At 37.0% G+C, this 19,430-nt stretch overlaps 1 protein-coding gene across 1 annotated transcript in view; it reads right to left on the bottom strand.

The window, feature by feature from the left end:
- The window catches only part of LOC111056207, a gene marked incomplete in the record, with an annotated part of 336,828 nt that overhangs the window by 264,327 nt on the left and 53,071 nt on the right, over positions 1-19,430 (bottom strand). The window contains 6 exon segments of the mRNA XM_039435672.1: positions 2,012-2,189; positions 7,195-7,363; positions 8,807-8,935; positions 11,730-11,799; positions 12,949-13,132; positions 18,974-19,136. Of these exon segments, the coding sequence (XP_039291606.1) occupies positions 2,012-2,189; positions 7,195-7,363; positions 8,807-8,935; positions 11,730-11,799; positions 12,949-13,132; positions 18,974-19,136 (893 nt within the window).

The following is a 19,430-nucleotide window of genomic DNA, read 5'->3' as shown; positions in this document are numbered from 1 at the left end:
ATGAGGTTGAGTATTTTGGTCAGAGTGGTGGTGGAGGGGAGTTTTGGCGGTTGATGGAGGAGGATTTGAATGAGTTTGTCGAACAGGGTGTGGGAGGAAAAGTTGATTTGATCATTGAGAATATTGTTTGACTGTTGTTTGGTGTACTGGTATACTCCAAACTGTTACATTACGTCTAATTTTCTGTTTTTGTGGGAATAATGGAGTATTTCAAGGTTATCGTTCATGTCAGGGTGTGTGTGGTCAGTGGAGATAATGTGTTCTGCAAAGGTGGAATAGGAGGAAGGGTGGGTAATGGCTCTTGTGTGCTCTTTGAATCTAATGTTGAAATTTCTGGCTGGTTTTCCCATGTAGAATTTACTGCAATCTGTAGAATTTAGTTTATAAACTCCTGGTCTATTGTGTTGTTGCTGGGGGGTGTTGTGTGGGGACAAGAGCTTCTTGAGTGAATTTGTGGTTCCATAATATGCAATCTTGTATTTCATTTTCTTGAATGATGCTGTAAGTTTTACTGTTGTGGTATGTGAGAGTGACGAATGCTGTGTGGTTGTCAGTATTGTAGCTGTCAATGTTTTGCTGATTTTTTTAAAATTTTATGTAGTAGTTTATCAATCATTGAAGGTTTGTATCCATTTTGTTGTGCAATATATTTTATTGTGTACAGTTCGGTGTTGTAAACTGTGCCTGTCATTGGGATACTTATTAATCTGTATAGGATGTGGTTGAAGACTGCTAGTCTGTGTTGGATAGGGTGGTTTAACGTGCAATGGATTGTGATGTCTGTTGTTGTGGGCTCTCTGTATATTTTGAATGTTTTGAATGACTGGTTCTGTTTTGTGATGGTGATATCCAGGAAATTTATGCTGTTTTTGGTTTCTAATTCAAGTGTGAAAGTCAAATTTGAGTGTGGGTGAGTAGTTTTTCAAGCTGTCTTTTGTTCCCTCTGTATAGTATTAATATGTCATCTACCTATCGGAACCAAGCGAGTATTTTATGAGATTGGATGTGTGATTTGGGATCATGGTTGTGTAGAATGTGTTTTTTCTCTTTAGTGTGAACGAAAATCTCTGCCAGAATGCAAGAAATGGGTGATCTCATAGGAAGGCCATGAGGTTGGAAATAGAACTTACTATAGAATTCAAAATAGTCTTGTGAGGTTGCAAGCTTGGTGAGAGTTATTATTGCTTGCATGATATCCTGTGGAGTGTTGTTTGATTGTAGCATTTCTTCGTCTCTTGTATAGGTAGGTGTACAGATTGGAGATGTCAAATGAAGCCAATGTTGGATTATGTGGAATCTGAATTTTTTGAAGTTTGTTTGTTAGTTCTATTTTGTTTTTACAGCAGTGTGTTCATGGAATACTATATGATGTATTATCGTTTTATCTAGATGTTTTGCTAATTTGTGAGACGGGGCTTGTGTGTGGTTTATCAGAGGTCGTATGGGTGAATCAGGTTTGTGGATCTTAGTGATAATTAATTATTAATTCCACATTGTTAAAAGACGGCCCGGCAACAGAGCAAAGCGATAAAGAGATAGCACTACCCGATAGCGATAAGGATAGCAATACCATTGCTAAACAAACACTGTCAATATAAAGTGAACCTCACTATAGCGTAACTGGAGTCAAGGCGAAAACATTTGGGCTTAGAGACGCCAAATCCTCACCATATTTGATTGGTTTGAAAGTAGTCTCATTTATGTTTATTCTCGTTTAAAATGACCAATTATACTTTATTAAGCAAGAACTTATATTTTTCAATAATTTCATAATGAATTTTTATAATCAAGATGAAATATTTTGATAATTAATTATCTATTCTACATTGTTAAAAGACGGCCCGGCAACAGAGCAAAGCGATAAAGAGATAGCGCTACCCGCTTTGCTGAATGATAGACAAGGATAGCAATACCATTGCTAAACAAACACTGTCAATATAAAGTGAACCTCACAATAGCGTAACTGGAGGCAATGCGAAATAATTTGGGCTTAGAGGCGCCAAATTCTTACCATATTTGATTGGTTTGAAAGTAGTCTCATTTAAGTATTTGAGTTCGGTGATCGACACTGACATAGATTGACCGTCATCTAGAACTCTTGGCACAATGTGAATGCCATCACAGGTTTCTATATCACGCACAGCCACCAAAACTTCTATTTTATTCATTATTCTTAGAAATCTCAGGTTCTGTTTCAAAAAAATAAAAAACAACAATAAATTATAATTGGTTCATTATTTTACAATCATTTAAGTATATGTACTAGGATTAGCGGCTTGAGTTAACATTGACATTTGGAACTGTCACCTGGTCATATGGAACATATATTTATCTCATATTGATCAGGATTTTAGAGTTATAGAATTAAAAAAGTTCAATGAACAGTGTTTTTGTCTTTGAACAATCTTTGTCATCGACAGAAAGATTGTTTATTTAATTTGTTGTCAATATTAATGTCATTTCTCTTTTGTTTCTAATAACAAACGTGCCACTTGTGCGACAGATAAAAATATGAACTTGAAATGGCTTTCATGTTTGGCATTGACTGAGTTTATATTAATACCCAAAATTCAGCTTTTGGGGCAGAGCTCGTTCGTTAGGACTGACAGTAAAGTCCGGCTGTTCTGGTGAAAAGGATAGATTTTTGCTCTTGTTCCATAATACAGTTTTCCTGTCGCAGCTCGGGCAGTTTAAAGAGAATTGTATTATTGAATAAGACGGGATCTGAACCCATTTCACTGGATCAGTTATTTTGATTTTTGACTAATAATCAACGTCGCGTTTCAACCAGTGAATGCCAAAGGGGGAAGCCATCTTCAAAAGGTAGGTGTTATCCTTTTTGAGTTTTTCTTTGCTAACTAATCATAACCACAAAGATTGTATCTTTAGCAGCAGCGAGTAGCTTTAACCATTAATTTCATATCAATAATGTTTTCTATAATAAAATTAATCTTGTTTTATTCAAATGTAAAATATGTTGAAGACTCATTAAAGATCTAGTTATTCTGTTCTCTTTTGTTATCATAGTTATTTCCCTCCTTACGTAATTGGTGAAAGCACATCGTGCTTACATAATTGGTGGAGGCTTCTCCCGCCGTTCCTCATTCTGCTTACAGAACATAAACGCTCTTCATCATGGGATATCTTCTTATGGGTGACCCGCTAGTCTATATTTTAATAAAGGAAAGAATTGACTCATACAAGTACGGGATAGGAAAGTAACGGATGCCGCATCATCACGTCTGAACTACAGGACGGAATAACTTGAAATTTTGCATATAAATTCTCAATGAACCGAAGATTGTTATAGGCCGATTAAAAATTCATCAAGATTTTAGTACGTCAAATTTTCAGTTTGTCATCTATACTATGATAAAGGAAAGAAATGGCTTATACACGTACGGGATATGAAAATTATGTTTGACGCATCATCACGTCTGAACTACGGTACTGGACTGATTAACTTGAAGTTTTGCATATAGATTCTTAATTAACCAAGGATGGTTATAGGACTAATTTGAACTCTTCAATATTCCATTACATCAAGTAATGTAAAATTCACCCTTGCGGAGCAAAAAATATACTGCTTAATATAGGTGTGAACATTTTCAACAGGTTATCACTGGAGGTATGAATATTATGACCTTGATACTTTTAAGAGAGCATTAAAAGGATGGTTGAAGGATAAAGCATTTTATTCAATTGAGGAAATGCTGGTCTGTAACTCTTTTCCATAGATAAAATATTAAAGTAGCCTATTTGTACTTTGATATGTAATATTACATCCAACATGGGGCATCCAACAAGACGTATGGAGAGATAGAGACAGATGACGTGTTGAGTGCGGGAAACGGCCGGGAAGGCTGTAAAAACCGCGTATAAGGTATAAGGTAAGGATTTGTTGACCGAGCGAAGTGAGGTCTAAGATTCAAGTCGACGGTTTTGCATTTCTCTTTATGTTTTGATGTTTTAATGTTTGAATATTTTAATGTTTATATGTTGCGCATTTACAGTGGAATGCAGCAATAGATTTTCATGAAATTTGACATGTATGTTCCTTCATACATGGGTACGAAAGGGTACACACCGATTTTTCGCCAACAAGACAACACAGAAGGTTCTCTGATGGGTTGATTGGATTGCCGTATCGACGGCAGCCAGACCTGATAACATCGCTCACACTTACATTCCGGGACGATAGCACAGAAAGCTCTATGTTTATTTAGGATTTTTTATAGACATTTTAAATTCATAAATTATTCATTATTTTTTGAGAAAACATAACAACAGGTCAATGTAACTTACTGAGCGCGAGGTCTACTGTTTACAGAACTACTAGTAATATTATAATAATTGACCGAGCGATCAATTCAATCCATATTTCTCCATCTCCTCGACCACCTCACACTCCTTTCCAGCAATAGACGTAACGTTCCATGTTCCAAATTTCATAAAATTGCATTTCCGTTTTTTATTCCTTAAGTCCGGTCCTGTTCCGAGGCTCGTTAGTCTTCTCTGAATCCGAGGTTATCCAGCGTGTGGGGGATTAGCCCAACGACGCCTTCTTTGGAGTACTTCTTTGTCTGCCTCCTACCCTTCGACCTGTCCGGCTTGGGTGGCCGTGCTGGTAGTTACACTACCGCCGGCATAGCTCTCTGGGTCACAGGAGGACGCAAGCCCCTCCACCAACGGATACTAGAAAGACGACTAAGAGTAGAGGTGGAGGAGGGACTGGAGGAGGAACAGGCGGCGTTTAGAAGAGATCGTCAGACCAGTGATCATATATTTACTATCAGACAAGTCATGGACAAAAGACTGAGCCGCGCTGGTGACACCTACTTGGCCTTCCTGGATTTGGAAGCAGCATTTGATGCTAGAGAGTACCTGTGGTCAGCCTTCAGGGAGGCGGGGGCATCTTATGAAATAATAAAAAGGATCAAGCGAGCCGCGCTGGTGACACCTACTTGGCCTTCCTGGATTTGAAAGCAGCATTTGATACTGTTCCTAGAGAGTACCTGTGGTCAGCCTTGAGGGAGGCGGGGGCATCTTATGAAATAATGAAAAGGATCAAGAGCCTGTACAAGAATGTAACCGGAGTTGTGAGAATAGGAGGTGCTGTGTCCGGAGAGTTTAAAATGGATAAAGGCGTCAAGCAGGGAGACAGCCTCAGCCCTCTGTTATTCATAGTGCTGATGGACCAAATATTGAAAATATGTAAAAGAAGAACAAGTAGAAGTAAAGTCGGAAATCATCAGCTCCGTCCTGTGTATATTCAAGCACTTATCTATGCGGATGACATTGCATTGATATCAACAAACAAAAGAGACCTTCTGAATTCTGTCACGGAATGGTGTAGTGCAATAAGAGACAAGGGAATGATAGTAAATACAGATAAGAGTAAGGTAATGGTGATATCTAAGATGCAGGAAAATGCAGAAATGGAAATAAAGTGGAATGGAAAATCTATGGAAAGAGTGAATAACTTTGGATATTTGGGAACGGTTATTTCCACAGATAGAAAGGTTGATGAAGAAATCAATAATAGGGTAAGGAAAGCTAACCAGGTATACTACCAAATAAGCAGGACACTACTTGGGAAACGAGAGATAAGCCAGGGAACAAAAATGAAAATCTATCAAGCAGTTTTTAAGCCCATCCTTATGTATGGAACAGAATGCCTGACACTCCTAGATAAGCATAAAAGTAGAATTACCTCCTCAGAAATGAGATATTTAAGAAAAGTCGTTGGAAAGACAAGGAGAGACAGAGTGAGAAATGGAGTGATCAGAGATACTCTAAAGGAGGAAGAGCTGATCATTTCTGTCCAACGAAAAGCTTTAGGTTGGACATGTCACACGAATGAGTGAGGAAAGAAAAGCAAGGATGGTAATGGAAGCAAGACCGGAGGGACGTCGAGGCAGGGGACGACCATGGGAACGATGGAATGGAGCGAGTATGTGGCGAGTATCGCGGCTGGAAAGGGAAAGACAATGACGGACGTTAGGAGGATGGCCCAGGATAGAGTGCAATATAAGAAATGGCTGGAGGCACCCGACGCTTAGCGGCATAAGGGGAAGGAAAAGAAGAAGAAGAAGAAGACCGAGCGAAGTGAGGTCTAAGATTCATGTCGACGGTTTTGCATTTCTCTCTATGTATATATTATTTTATATTTATATTTATGTTCCACATTTACAGCGAAACGCAGCAATAGATTCTCATGAAATATGACAGGTATGTTCCTTTTTTAATTTCACGTCGACGTATACATAGGCTTTTTTGAAATTTTGCATTTTAAGGATGATACGAAAGGAAAAGGAGTCTTCCTTCGAAAGCCAATATTACCGTAAAAATCAGACTTCAGAATTATTCACCATAAATCAGCTGTCGAGTGGATTATTAATTGCATGCAATTAATATCTTAATGTAACTTATTAAAAAGTTAGCTGTCATGTGCACTATTAATTGCAAGCGATGAGGCATACCATATTAATAGCTCGAAGTAGCATATTATTTTCTCCTGACTTTACTCTGCTTTCAACTCGGTAAGCTTTTGATAATTGTAGCATGGTTGTTTACAACAAATTATTGTCGATACAACAACCCAAACAGCCATTAGTTTTTTACACACCGATATGCCGTCAAGCACCGCCGTTAATGATTTGGAGATTATTCAAAATAAATTATTGAGGTATCTTTATTTCAAAAAGTGTAATACATTTTGTCCAATAGCTATTTCATTATAGCTATTAGAGCATTAATGTTATTGTATGAAATTCTAAATAATAATATATTCATGCCAGATTTCATCAAATTGTAAAATATCCATTTTCCATGCAATAGACCAAGACTAAATATGCTATTATTCAAAAACCGTTTGTCAGAACCGCTCACCATTTCAATTCCTACGTGAATAGAACAATAGATGTGCGATATCATTTTCTTTTGTTTTCCTTTTCAATTGTAAAGTTATATATAACTTTACACCGACACCGATACGTCAGGACAGGACATAATTCACTCTGATAGACAGTATTAGAGGAGGCTGTGGTTTTTAACTGCACGAGGTCTTTTGTCACAGAACTACTAGTATCCATGTGAAGTGGCTTTTGTCCATACAATAATTTCCTTTGTGAGAATAAAACATTCTTGATTCTTGAGTTTCAAATTAGTACGTTTCTGATTTCTGATACTCACAGAATTCTGGCAAAGTAGAACCTCCTGGCTGGTGGATCTATAGATATTTGATTCACCTTTCTCTCGTATAATCATTGATGAAATTACGCCATTGTCATATATTTTTGCCTTTACAATAGTTCTAAAAAAATCGATCTTATTCTCATAGAGCATCTTTGCACTGGAACACCTTTCAACAGAACCATTTAACGCCTTAAAATTTTTCATTGTCATGCACATGAAATTCCTCTTGGAACTCACTGGAGCTATAGGGCCGGTTTCCGAGCTCAGGATTTAGGTAAGTTCTAGACTCTAAACAGCTGGAGTCAGAAAATTGGCTTTCCGAAACGGGGCGTAGTCGTAGTCCACGTTTAAATTACATTAAATTTTTTAAAAAATAGAAAATTGAACACAAAATAGAGAAAATAGTGTGAATTTTCAGCTATATTGAATTATTTAGAAATGTTTCATTTCTTCAAGGAAGAACGTTTCCAGTTATGGAAATTGAAAATGGAGACTATAATAAAAATCTGGTGTGGCGCACTCACACAACTTTCCTTGCCGTTATGAAAATTGATCACCTGACGCTGGTGTTCCCGCGCATCTCAACTACTATTCAAAGATTTGATCCAGCTGATGACAGGGTAATAACGCTGGAGACCCACGAGGTCTGCAATCTCTTCATAGTGAATCATTTAATAGAATCAACAGTTGCCAACCCTTTGCATTATTGAATAAACACATTTTCTCGAATTTTGAGCTTATTTCCAATTTTAGGTGAAAATGTCACTGAACATTAATTGTAGAGATTTCTATGCTCAATCTTTTCCACATGGAATTTTTTGTTCAAATTGTATCTGAAGCCTGATAATTGGGAATCTGAAATCACACTTTGCATTGATGGGGCGGAGCTCCTGGAATTTTTACAGATATGAGACTTGTGGCAGTTGATAGAGCTTATCAATGACAATTTTAGTTATAAATTCGATCAAAATCGTTGGAGCCGTTTTCGAGAAAATCACGAAAAATCCTGTTTTTGGCCAACATTTTCACCATTTTATCCGCCATCTTGAATTGCATCTGATCGAAATTGTTCGTGTTGGATCCTTATATTGTAAGGACCTTAAGTTCCGAATTTCAAGTCATTCCGTTAATTGGGAGATGATATATCGTGTACACAGACGCACATACACTCATACACACACACACACACACACACACACACCACACACACACACACAACACACACACACACACACACACACACACACCACACACACACACACACACACACACACCACACACACACACAACACACACACACACACATACAGACCAATACCCAAAAACCACTTTTTTGGACTCAGGGGACCTTGAAACGTATAGAAATTTAGAAATTGGGGTAACTTACTTTTTTTCGGAAAGCAATACTTTCCTTACCTATGGTAATAGGGCAAGGAAAGTAAAAACTATGACTAAGCCCTGTTTTGGAAAGCCAATTTTCTGACTCCAGATGTTCAAAGTATAGAACTCAGCTAAATCCCGAACTCGGAAACCGACCTTAGTGGTTTTAACAATATGAAGCCGTTTCCATTCAATACATATTTCCACATTTTTCTGTTCCAAAACTTACGTGACAGTGTGGGATTGTGAGTCTCCAAGCGCAGGCTCTGATACAAATTGACCCACTCGCAGGTCAATTCCTTGTGAGCCAATCAGAGAGCGGTAATATGTTGTCGGGGTCAACGAGTATGCAATGTCTCTGCAAGCAATAATAAATACACTCAATTCCTGCCAATTATTATACACCGATATTATACAAACTATAGTGAGGTCCCCATTTTAATAGCAGTGAAGAAAGATAGGAGAAAAACGTTGCCGATCCTCTGACTTGTCAATGCCTTCTATAGACGGTAGCTGATACAGGTTTTTTGATGTCATATTAACCTTCCGGTAGTCGCGCCCTACTCAATCAGACGGTAGCCGCGTGTTGTATTTATTACAACATCCAATTTTCCAAGTGTTATGAACTCTGTTTACTGTCAAAACATATTAATTAATTATATAATTAAGTTTTTCATCTTCTTGGATTATTTCACGCCTATGAACATTCGGATGATTACCATTTCATAGCTCAATAGTGTACATCAAGCAAAGCCATCAATTCTGTGTTATTGGTTAGTTTACAGTCCCCGTATACAGTCTTCCCCTATTTTATGCACAGTGCGACTTATGCAGTGACGCGACTAAATGGCACCTAAAGAATGAAACATTGCTCGGTTGATACTGCAACTCAGTGGAGTGATGGGGAGAGAGTGTGGAATGCATATGTGACTCATTCACTTACACCACCCCATTCAATAGTTTTGTGCTGCAAGAAAACTGACACTGTTGTACTTTTTACAACATCGCGACTGCTGGAAGGTTAACTGTTCGTTCTCGTTTAAAATCATCAATAATATTTTATTAAGCAAGAAATGATATTTCTCAATAATTTCATAATCAAGATTAACTATTTTGTCAATTAATTATTAATTCTACATTGTTAAAATACGATCTGGCAAGAGAGCAAAGTGAGATAGAGATAGCGCTATCTGCTTTGTTGAATGGAAGAAGACAAGGATAGCAATACCATTACTAATCATACATACTATTACTTTGTTCCTTAGCTTATGATGTGATTTGAGAAGAAACCAACTGAGAGAAATTTCAGTAAGAAAGAAGTTCAGTAATTAATTATTTAATTAATTAATTATCAAAATGAATATTTGTTTAACGAATTATATTCTGTTTACGTTTATGTTTATATTATGAACTACTCCACTATCATGTTTTTTCTTTTTCTTTTTTGAAAGTGTATGCTATTTTTTTGTTTGAAGTGTTTGCTAAATTTTGTTGTTTCTACAATTACTTTTTTTCTAGTTTTCTCAAATTAGAGAGCTTACTGAATGCTCGTTGCTAGCGCACAAACTTTGTTTTGCTTGCAACGCCAATATTTTATATTTTACTAGCAGGTAACCCGTGCTCCGCAAGGGTCTATTTTAAAACTTGACGTAATGAAATATAGAGGAATTAATGAAAATAGGCCTATAAGAATCCTCAGCTGATATTTATAAGCAGCATTTCAAGTAAATCAGTCCAGTAGTTCAGACGTGATGATGCGTCAAACATAATTTTCCTATCCTCTACACATGTATACGTGTTCGTGTTCAAGCCAGTTCTTTCCTTCATTACAGTACCTTATCGAAGATGATAGATAGGTGGATGATATATCCATCTATTTATCATCTTCTATACTATAATAAAGGAGATGAATGAGAATAAAATTTGTAAGGTTTGAGATATTGATGTGTGGTTTCCACCATACCTTTTCTCTGGAAATCCTGTATCGGAATTATGACCACCTTTCAATTGAAAAAAAAATTGGATTCAAAATGGCGGTTCCAAAATGGCGGAAAGAATTTGGGTGTGACAGAAAACCTATGTCTATCATTCGAAAAGGATCCCCAATCTAATACCTATCTTCTCATTTCCCTTTAGGAGAAATGTTCTGCTGCTTCCTTACAACAACTGAAAGCATGACAAATAATTGAAAACTTGATGTAATCAAATCTTGAAGAATTAGGTATATAAAATAGGTTTATAACCATCCTCGGTTAAGCAAGAATCTATATGCAAAATTTTAAGTTAATCAGTCCAGTACTTCAATTTGGGCTTCCAGGTGCAAGAGATTGATATTTTTAGAATCTATGTGCAAAATTTGGAGATCTGAATCATTTCGGTTTTTCCGGTATGCAGTCCACAAGTTGACATGTTTTAATGCGAACAAACGAACAAACACAACCCTACTCTCTCTTATTATATAGATTATTATTTAGTTTCAATAAAAGCTTTTGTATTTTTGTTAGTAAATCTCTAATGTATGAAAGTGAACTTTGTTTTCCATGTTTTGTGAATTATTTATATGAATTTGGCAATAAATTTGATTTGATTTGAAAAAAAATTGAATTCTCCTTAAAATGTATGTATTCAGGGACACTTAATTTTATTTATAAAATAACATCATAGTATCTTTTTTCGTGTTTCAAATCAGTTATTTCATATGAAAAACTTATCAGAAAAGGGTACAATAGTGAGGTCCACGTTATGATTACAGTGTTTGATTAGTAATGGTATTGCTATCCTTGTCTTCCATTCAACAAAGCAGATTGCGCTATCTAATTCTCGCTTTGCTCTGTTGCCAGATCGTCTTTCAACAATGTAGAATTGATAATTAATTGACAAGATATTTCATCTTGATCATGTAAACTCATCTTGAAATTATTGAAAAATATAATTTCTTGCTTAATAAAATAATTATAATTGATTATTTTAAACGAGAATGAACAGTTAAATTAATGAACAGTTGATATTACATCAAAAAACCTGTATCTACTACCCTTTATAGAAGGCGTTGATAAGACAGAGGTTCGGTAACGTTTTTCTCCTATCTTTCTCCAATGCCATTATAACGTGGATCTCACTATATGATGTAATTCAAAAAATTGAATTCTTACATGCTTTTGTCGAAATTACGTCTAGATGCTGTAACACCTTCATCCATTATCTTCACTTGATCTGGTGTCACTGTGGAAAGATACAAATAATTCAAAATTAAATAACAGAGTTTGATCGTAGTTCTACATTAAATAGACTACGTAAGAAGAAAACACTCATTGGTTGAGCACTATAAACTAATAGGGCCCGGTTGCACATAGCTGGTTGAATTTTAGCTGTGATTAATTCCACGAGAACCAATCAGAGAAGGCTTTTTATAAAGATGGCTTCTCTGATTGGTTCTCGTGGAATTAGTCATGACTAGAATTTTACCGAATTTTGTGCAGCCGGGCCTCATCAGTTGAAAAATATGATCACATAATTTGTTGAGATTGAAGATTCCTGAATAAACAGAATATGCCTAAACTTGGGAGAGATAACTAACTTATAGAGCTAACTTGATCCACAGAGCTTATCTTCTTGCTCCATTAATTCCAAGACCGTTGCTCGTTGGTTTGTATGTTCTACAATATCGTTAGAAAGAATTGATCAATCAGCATCAAATTTTGAAAACGTATTCTTCGAACCTTTTTACAGGTCACGTTCATTGGACAACAAAATTGACTCACTCCTTCGGGATATAAAGAAAACATTGAAAGTGCACAAGAAAACGTTTGTTGTAATTTATCTTTCAGTCAGCTGAAGAATTCATTGTATGCAATTACTACAGTTTTCCAATCATTTATTCGTTCATCAGTCATCATATCCGTAGCTGATACAGGTTTATTGATGTACGTAATATCAACTGTTCAATAATCAATTATATTTTATTATATTTTTCATTAATTTCATAATCAAAATGAATATTTTGTTTACTATTTATCATTTCTACATTGTGAGAAGACAATCTGGCAGCAGAGCGAAGCGGAGTTGAATGATAGACAAGGATAGCGATACCATTGCTAATCAAACACTGCCATTATAACGTGTGGACCTCAATAGTTATATTTTCATTGTTACTGACATGAGAGAATCCAGCTGTGACCACTCACGTTGCAGTGGTAAGACCTGTCGAAATTCCTTCTGGCTTTTTCAAGCCATCGTTGATATTTTTGTTTAACATCATTAAAATCTAATGTGAGTGAATGAAGGATATTGAGATACTTTCTGTGTAGTTGAGAAGTTGGTAATTATCCATGAAAAATAATTGAAAATTCAATTTAATATTGAGATACTTGCCGAAATACCCTTGTTTCCAGTTATCGTTGAAATACATGACATCTTTGTATCGGACCGAAAAACCTCCTGGTACTCTTATGATCTTTATATCTTTAACTTGGTGTCTGTGATAAAGCGTCTTGATGGGTACCTTACCAATCCCTTCATTGACAACTCGAAAATAACTATTATATGTTTTAGGCCTCTGAAAATAATAAGATTCAATCTGACTTGATAGAGAATATGGATCCATCCACAGCTCTATAAATAACTATAAGTTCTATAAATACCTAGGTTTACCTTGGTATAAATACCTTGATCCAAGGCATATTGAACAATTAAGATGGTTTCTCACACATCAGTATCATTGGGAAATAAATGCTCACCGAGCTCAAGATTTAGCTGAGTTCTAGACTTTGAACAGCTGGAGTCAGAAAATTGGCTTCCCAAAACGGGGCGTAATCGTAGTCCACGATCAAATTAAATTTCGAAAAACTAGAAAACTTAACACAAAATAATATTAAGAGAAAATAGTGTAGAGTTCCAGCTATTTTGAATTATTTAGGAATGTTTCATTTCGTCGAGGAAGAAAGTTTCCATTCATAGAAATGAAGATTATCATAAAGGCGCACTCACACAACTAACCTTGCCGTTATGAAAATTGATCACCTGACGCTAGCTAGTGTTCACGCGCATCTCAATTACAAGATTTTTTGCCAGCTGGTGACAGGAAAATAACGCTGTCGACATACAAGGTTTGCTATCTCTTCACAGTGAATAATTTAATAGAATCAACAGTTACTAACAGTTTGCAATTATTGAATAATCACATTTTCTCGAATTTCAAGCTTGTTTTAAATTTTAGATGAAAATGTTACTGAACATTAATTGTAGAGATTTTCATGTTCAATATTTTCTACTTGAAATTTTTTGTTCAAATTGTATTGTCACGAAGTGAATTTTGTGATGAAAGGAGAATCGTCATCATCATCATCATCATCTTCTTACAAGGTTTAGGCTCTATTGGCCTGTACCGGCATCCATTTCTTCCTTGGTCTTCCTATGCCTCGCTTTCCTTCGGGATTGTATATTGGGAGCCTATTGGATGGCATTCTGAATAAATGAGTAGACCAATTTTCCCGATATTCCTCCAGAATATCCAATAGCGGTTCTACATCCAATTCAGCTCTTATGTTGTCATTCCTTATTTTATCCAGTCAACTACAACCTTTGACCGCTCGTAAAAATCTCATTTCAGCAGCTTGTATACGAGATTCAGTTTGTCTGTTTAAAACCCAAGCCTCGCTACCGTATGTTAGTAACGGAATCGCCATTGTTCTGTAAAACTTCAGCTGGGTATCTTGTCTCGTTCGCCTTCCTATAGCTCGTCTTATAGTGCCGCAGACCGCACTGAATCTCGCCACTTTTACACCAACATCTTCATCCTTATCGAATGCAATGCGGCATCCCAAGTAGCTGAAGTCTCTCACTTGATCTAATGCTTGATTGTCTATCACGATTTTTGTTCTGACTGGCCACTTTCTCCTGAATGCCATTATCTTGGATTTTTGAGGTGAGATTTTCATGCCAAAGTCCTACCCAATTTCGTTTTACTTGAAAAGAGCATATTGTAGTTTATCTTCCGTGTTGAAAATGATCGCAGTGTCGTCAGCATATAGTGGAGAATTCATAAAAACATTTTTGCAGAGCTCTATCCCTGCGTCAACATATCGATTCCAAATTTCCAGAATCTCGTCAGTGTATATATTGAAGAGAGAAGGCGACATTGGGCACCCTTGTCTTACACCTTTATTTATTTTGATTTTTCCCGTTTTTCTATTATTGCCGGACATGATAACGATATCTGTATTGGTGTATGCACCCGCAATTGCAGCAACAAGATGTTTGGGATATCCTTTTACGAGCATTATGTCCCACAATTTGGCCCTTGAAACGTTGTCAAATGCTTTCTGCCAATCAATAAACGCCATGTGAGTTTCACAATTGTATTCACGATTTTTCTCGATGATCTTCTTTAAGGTGAATACAGCATCCACACATGATCTTCCTCGGCAAAACTTCATCTGCTCTTCTCCTATCAGTGTTTCTGCAATAACTCTCAGGCGTCTGTTCAAGATGTCAGCATATAACTTGTATCCAGTGTTCAAGAGGCTTATTCCACGATAATTCTCTGGGTTAGCTCTATCCTTTTTCTTGTGTATCGACACCACATTTGAGGTTTCCCACTCTGTAGGGATACTGTGAGTTTTCCAGCACATATTGAACAAAGCTAGTAGTCTCAAATGCAGGAAAATACCTCCATATTTCACAACTTCCATATTTATTCCATCCAGACCACTTGCTTTCCTGTTCTTTGACAGTTTAATCACTAGCAGCAACTCATCAATGGTGATATTGCCAACTTGACAGTTAGCACACTGTACTGTTACACTGTTGAGCACTGTTTCATCAAACCATAAATCCTTATAATGGCTTATCCATTCTGCTCCAGAGATACAATCAATTTTCTCATTCTCCTTCCTTGATTTTCCCATCGATTTAAGAAATTTATAAGCAAATTCGTGTCTCCCATGTATATCAGTCTCAACATTTGATATGAAGACATCCCAAGCTTGTTGGGTTGCTTGTCTTGTAATCCTTTTTGCATGATTTCTTGCCTGCTTATAGATCTACTTATTTATATCTGTTTGGTTGTTAAGCCAATTCTTGTAAGATTTTTGCTTTTCATTTATTGCATCTCTGATTTCACTATTCCAAATATTCAATCCTTTCTGGTTTTGTTGCTTTACTCGTGTGCCAAGTGCTTCTGTGGCTGCCTGTTTGATGGCTATCTGTAGATTTTCCTATTCCTCATCTGTGGTGTCCTTTGTTGGAATTCTAGATAGGTAGGTGTTCAATCGATTTTGTTGCAATTGTTTAACACTCTCCTCTTGCAAAAGACCAACCTTGAAAACCTTTTCTTCGGTTGTTTTTCTTGGAGATGATGAATGATATCATTTAGCAAACAAATCGATTTTCCCTACCAGCAAATAATGATCAGAGTGGATATCTGCACCTCTAAAAACTCTTACATCTCTTACTTGCTTTGCCAGTTGCTGATTCACCAAGATATAGTCGATTATTGATCTACTTCCTCTAGCTGACCATGTATCGTCATTTAGTATATGATTTGGATAATATTCTTCATTTTACTATAGGAATCAGTAATACTGTCATCATAGATGCATCCTTAGCATCAAGATCATCTGAATCATTCCCTGTCACATGATTGGTTGCGTGATCGTCCTCTGAGTTTCCTATTGGACTCCCCCGGCCACCTGTTTTTTCCGTGACCCTGCTCTGCACGTAGACCCCGGGGTCGAGTTAATTGTTCAGTGATCGGGTGTGTGAACGGGTCACGTTCTCCTCTCTGTGCGACATTCCCGGTTTACTATAGAGGAATTATTCTCTTTTGTGTTTAATTAAATAAAATCTTGTGAGTCGAGTTCCCAACAACTCGAAGGTAGATTTTCCTTGGGGATATTTTTCCTTGTAGTTACTTTTTCCGACTTTCGGGTGTTCGAGTTATCCTTGGTTTAGAAACCTATAGGGATCTTAAGTTTGCCATGTCAAACAGTTAAGGGGAAATTTGGCTGGGCTCTATTTGGTTTGATTACGGTAGATACCGAATCCTTCGCGAATTGAAGCGTTATTCTAGAGCACTTAATTGGTAAGACTCTGTTCTGTTGCTTCTTGATATTTTTAGTGAAGTACGGGAATTGAGAATCAGTTCATAATTTCTCTGTATTAGGATTCATGACGATCCAGGTAATGGTTTGTTAGGACTGGTTGTCAATATTTGTTTCCTTTCATGTAGTAAGGTAGCTTCATTTTTTTAGAATAGATTTTCTCAATTAACTTTCATTCTTGTAGGGAGATCCCTGTTATTTTTCGAGAGTAATTTTCCTGGTTAGGTTTTATTCTTGTAGGGAAAACCCTGTTCTTTTTAAAAGTAATTTTCCTTGTGAACTTTTATCCTTGTAGGGAAATCCCTGTCCTTTGTAATAGCAGTTTTCTGATTAGATGTTATTCCCTATAGGAAAATCCCAATTTTCCTTGAGTTCTCAGTTTCAGATTCGAGATCATCCTAGCCGCGGTTTTTCAGACCCGCAAATCCTTTCTAAAATTCTCAGAGACCTTTCCCCTGTAGAAGCAAATATTTTCCTGAAATAGAAGTCTCTGACTCGATATTTTCCTTGTGGGGAATCCTGGAAAATCCTTTCTTACCTTCACAGCGACATACTGTTTTCTTCCTGATATTATTCTACAGACTGTGTCTGTGAAGATCCCTTCTATCATCTCATAATAGTCGACATACTGTCTATTAATTTAAAAGCGTTTCGGATGATTGAGAGTGATTTAAATTCCCTTAAGGGCTGTCACAGATCATTCCTCAATAACCGTCGCGCAGTTGACAAATTCTGAATTATTGAATACCACTAACAATTCCATACTTCCGCCCTACCTTCACCATACAGCCCTCACCTTAAACCCTATAGTCGAACCTCTTTCCGGGCTCGCAAATCTAGTCTGCCCGCCGTCAATACGCAGTTGGTTCAGACTGCGTACTACCTTTATAAATAAAATTATTTGTAGGGATCTGATATCGGGATCCGTCTCCTTGTATAGGGTTATCTTAATCTCCCTTAACACCCACCCTGTATTTCAGAGGCCGAAGACCGAATCGGCCAGCAACGGCACGGGCAAATACTCTTTCCTTGAAGTTAAATACCTCGCGACAAAAACAGAGGGTAAAGAATCAAGATAGGGGGAGGAGTGTTGGTCCGGTATCTCCATCTGTCAGTACGGCTACTGACCGCGACCCATATCTGACTGAAGCTCATCTGTGTTTTAGCAATACTTCACAAATATTAGATAACCTAGTGGGTGGAATGGGCGTATCCAAAAGTATATGATGCCTGATAATTGGGAATCTGAAATCAAACTTTGCTTAGATGGGGCGTAGCTCCTGAAATTTTCACAGATACGGGAATTGTGGCAGTTGATAGAGCTTATCAATGACTATTTTATAGTTTGTGTAAAATAAGTTGAGACTTGGCCCTCCATCCGAAGAAATTACAGGGTTGCCAAATCGTGTGAAATTAAGAATTTCTCAAATTTCCAATTGAACGTCAGTATTGGGTGTAGAATATCATCCCCGATATCCTAGTAGTGCTAAATGAGTTTCAGGGTTGAAGGATTAAAAGGAAATTCAACTTTTATGATAAAATTGGAAACATCGCAAATATTTGTTTTTCTTTTGAATATCACTTCTCTCAGTATCATGGGGCATCATAGGAATTTGGAAATTGGTACCTTAATTTTTTCGGAGAGCAATACTTTCCTTACCTATGGTAATAGGGCAAGGAAAGTAAAAAGAAAATTTCCTGACTCCAGATGTTTAAAGTCTAGGACTTAGATAAATCCCGAGCTCGGAAAACGGCCCAGTGAATAATAATATTCAATACTCACACACATAAAGACCAATCCCCAAAACAACGTTTTCGGACTCAGGCGACCTTGAAACGTATAGGAATTTGGAAATTGGGGTACCTTAATTTTTTTCAGAAAGCAATACCATAGAGAAACAATAGCATAAGTAGATATCCCATGGAATGGGGCGTTTATGTCGCAACTTTCATCTCAAGCCTACAGTCCACGTAGTTCTTTCCCGTGAAGCTTTATGACGCTGGTCTCTAATATTGTGCCTTTCATACACTCTTACCCGGACAAAACAGTAAAAATCGACAACAATCGACAGTAGTCGGCTTGAGATAACAGTAAAAGTTGCGACATAAACGCCCTGTACCATGGGATATCTACTTATGCTATTGTTTCTCTATGGCAAGGTAACCTATGGTTCACCTATGGTAATAGGGCAAGGAAAGTAAGAAGCAAACTTTCTGACTCCAGCTGTTCAAAATCTAGAACTTGGATAAATCCCGAGCTTGGAAAACGGCCCAGTAAATAAATATCCAATACTCACAGAACATGAATAAACCTCTCTTCTGATAATGGTGAAGAATTTTGAAAATTCCTTTTCACTTATTCGAGTTTCTATAGCCATCCCACTGCCTAAATCCTCTTTGTAATAAACATTTGTGGTAAATAGTGGTGAGTATTGACTTCCTTCCGAGGTTCTTGTGCATCTAGAGCAAGAAAACAACAATAAAATTCAATATTCTCTTTTCAAATGGAAAAAATCTGGTGTGGTACACTAGATGCGTTGAGAGTAGCTCCGTATTTCAAATTGAAATTGATTCTTTCTGTCTTATCTGAATTCAGAAAGCCATTCGCCCTGAACCAGAGAGATGCTCGTTCCATCGTACTCTCCGTCTCTTGGATTATTTGTATGCAAGAATGTAGTGTCATCTGCGTTGAGCACCGTATCAGACCCTATGTAGGCAGGCAGATCATTTATCATGACAAGAAAAAGAAAAGGG

The sequence above is a fragment of the Nilaparvata lugens genome, chromosome 9 (genome assembly GCF_014356525.2).
Source record: "Nilaparvata lugens isolate BPH chromosome 9, ASM1435652v1, whole genome shotgun sequence".
Taxonomy (NCBI): domain Eukaryota; kingdom Metazoa; phylum Arthropoda; class Insecta; order Hemiptera; family Delphacidae; genus Nilaparvata; species Nilaparvata lugens.
Note: the sequence above shows the minus strand (reverse complement) of the source record. Positions and strands in the feature narration are given on the sequence as shown.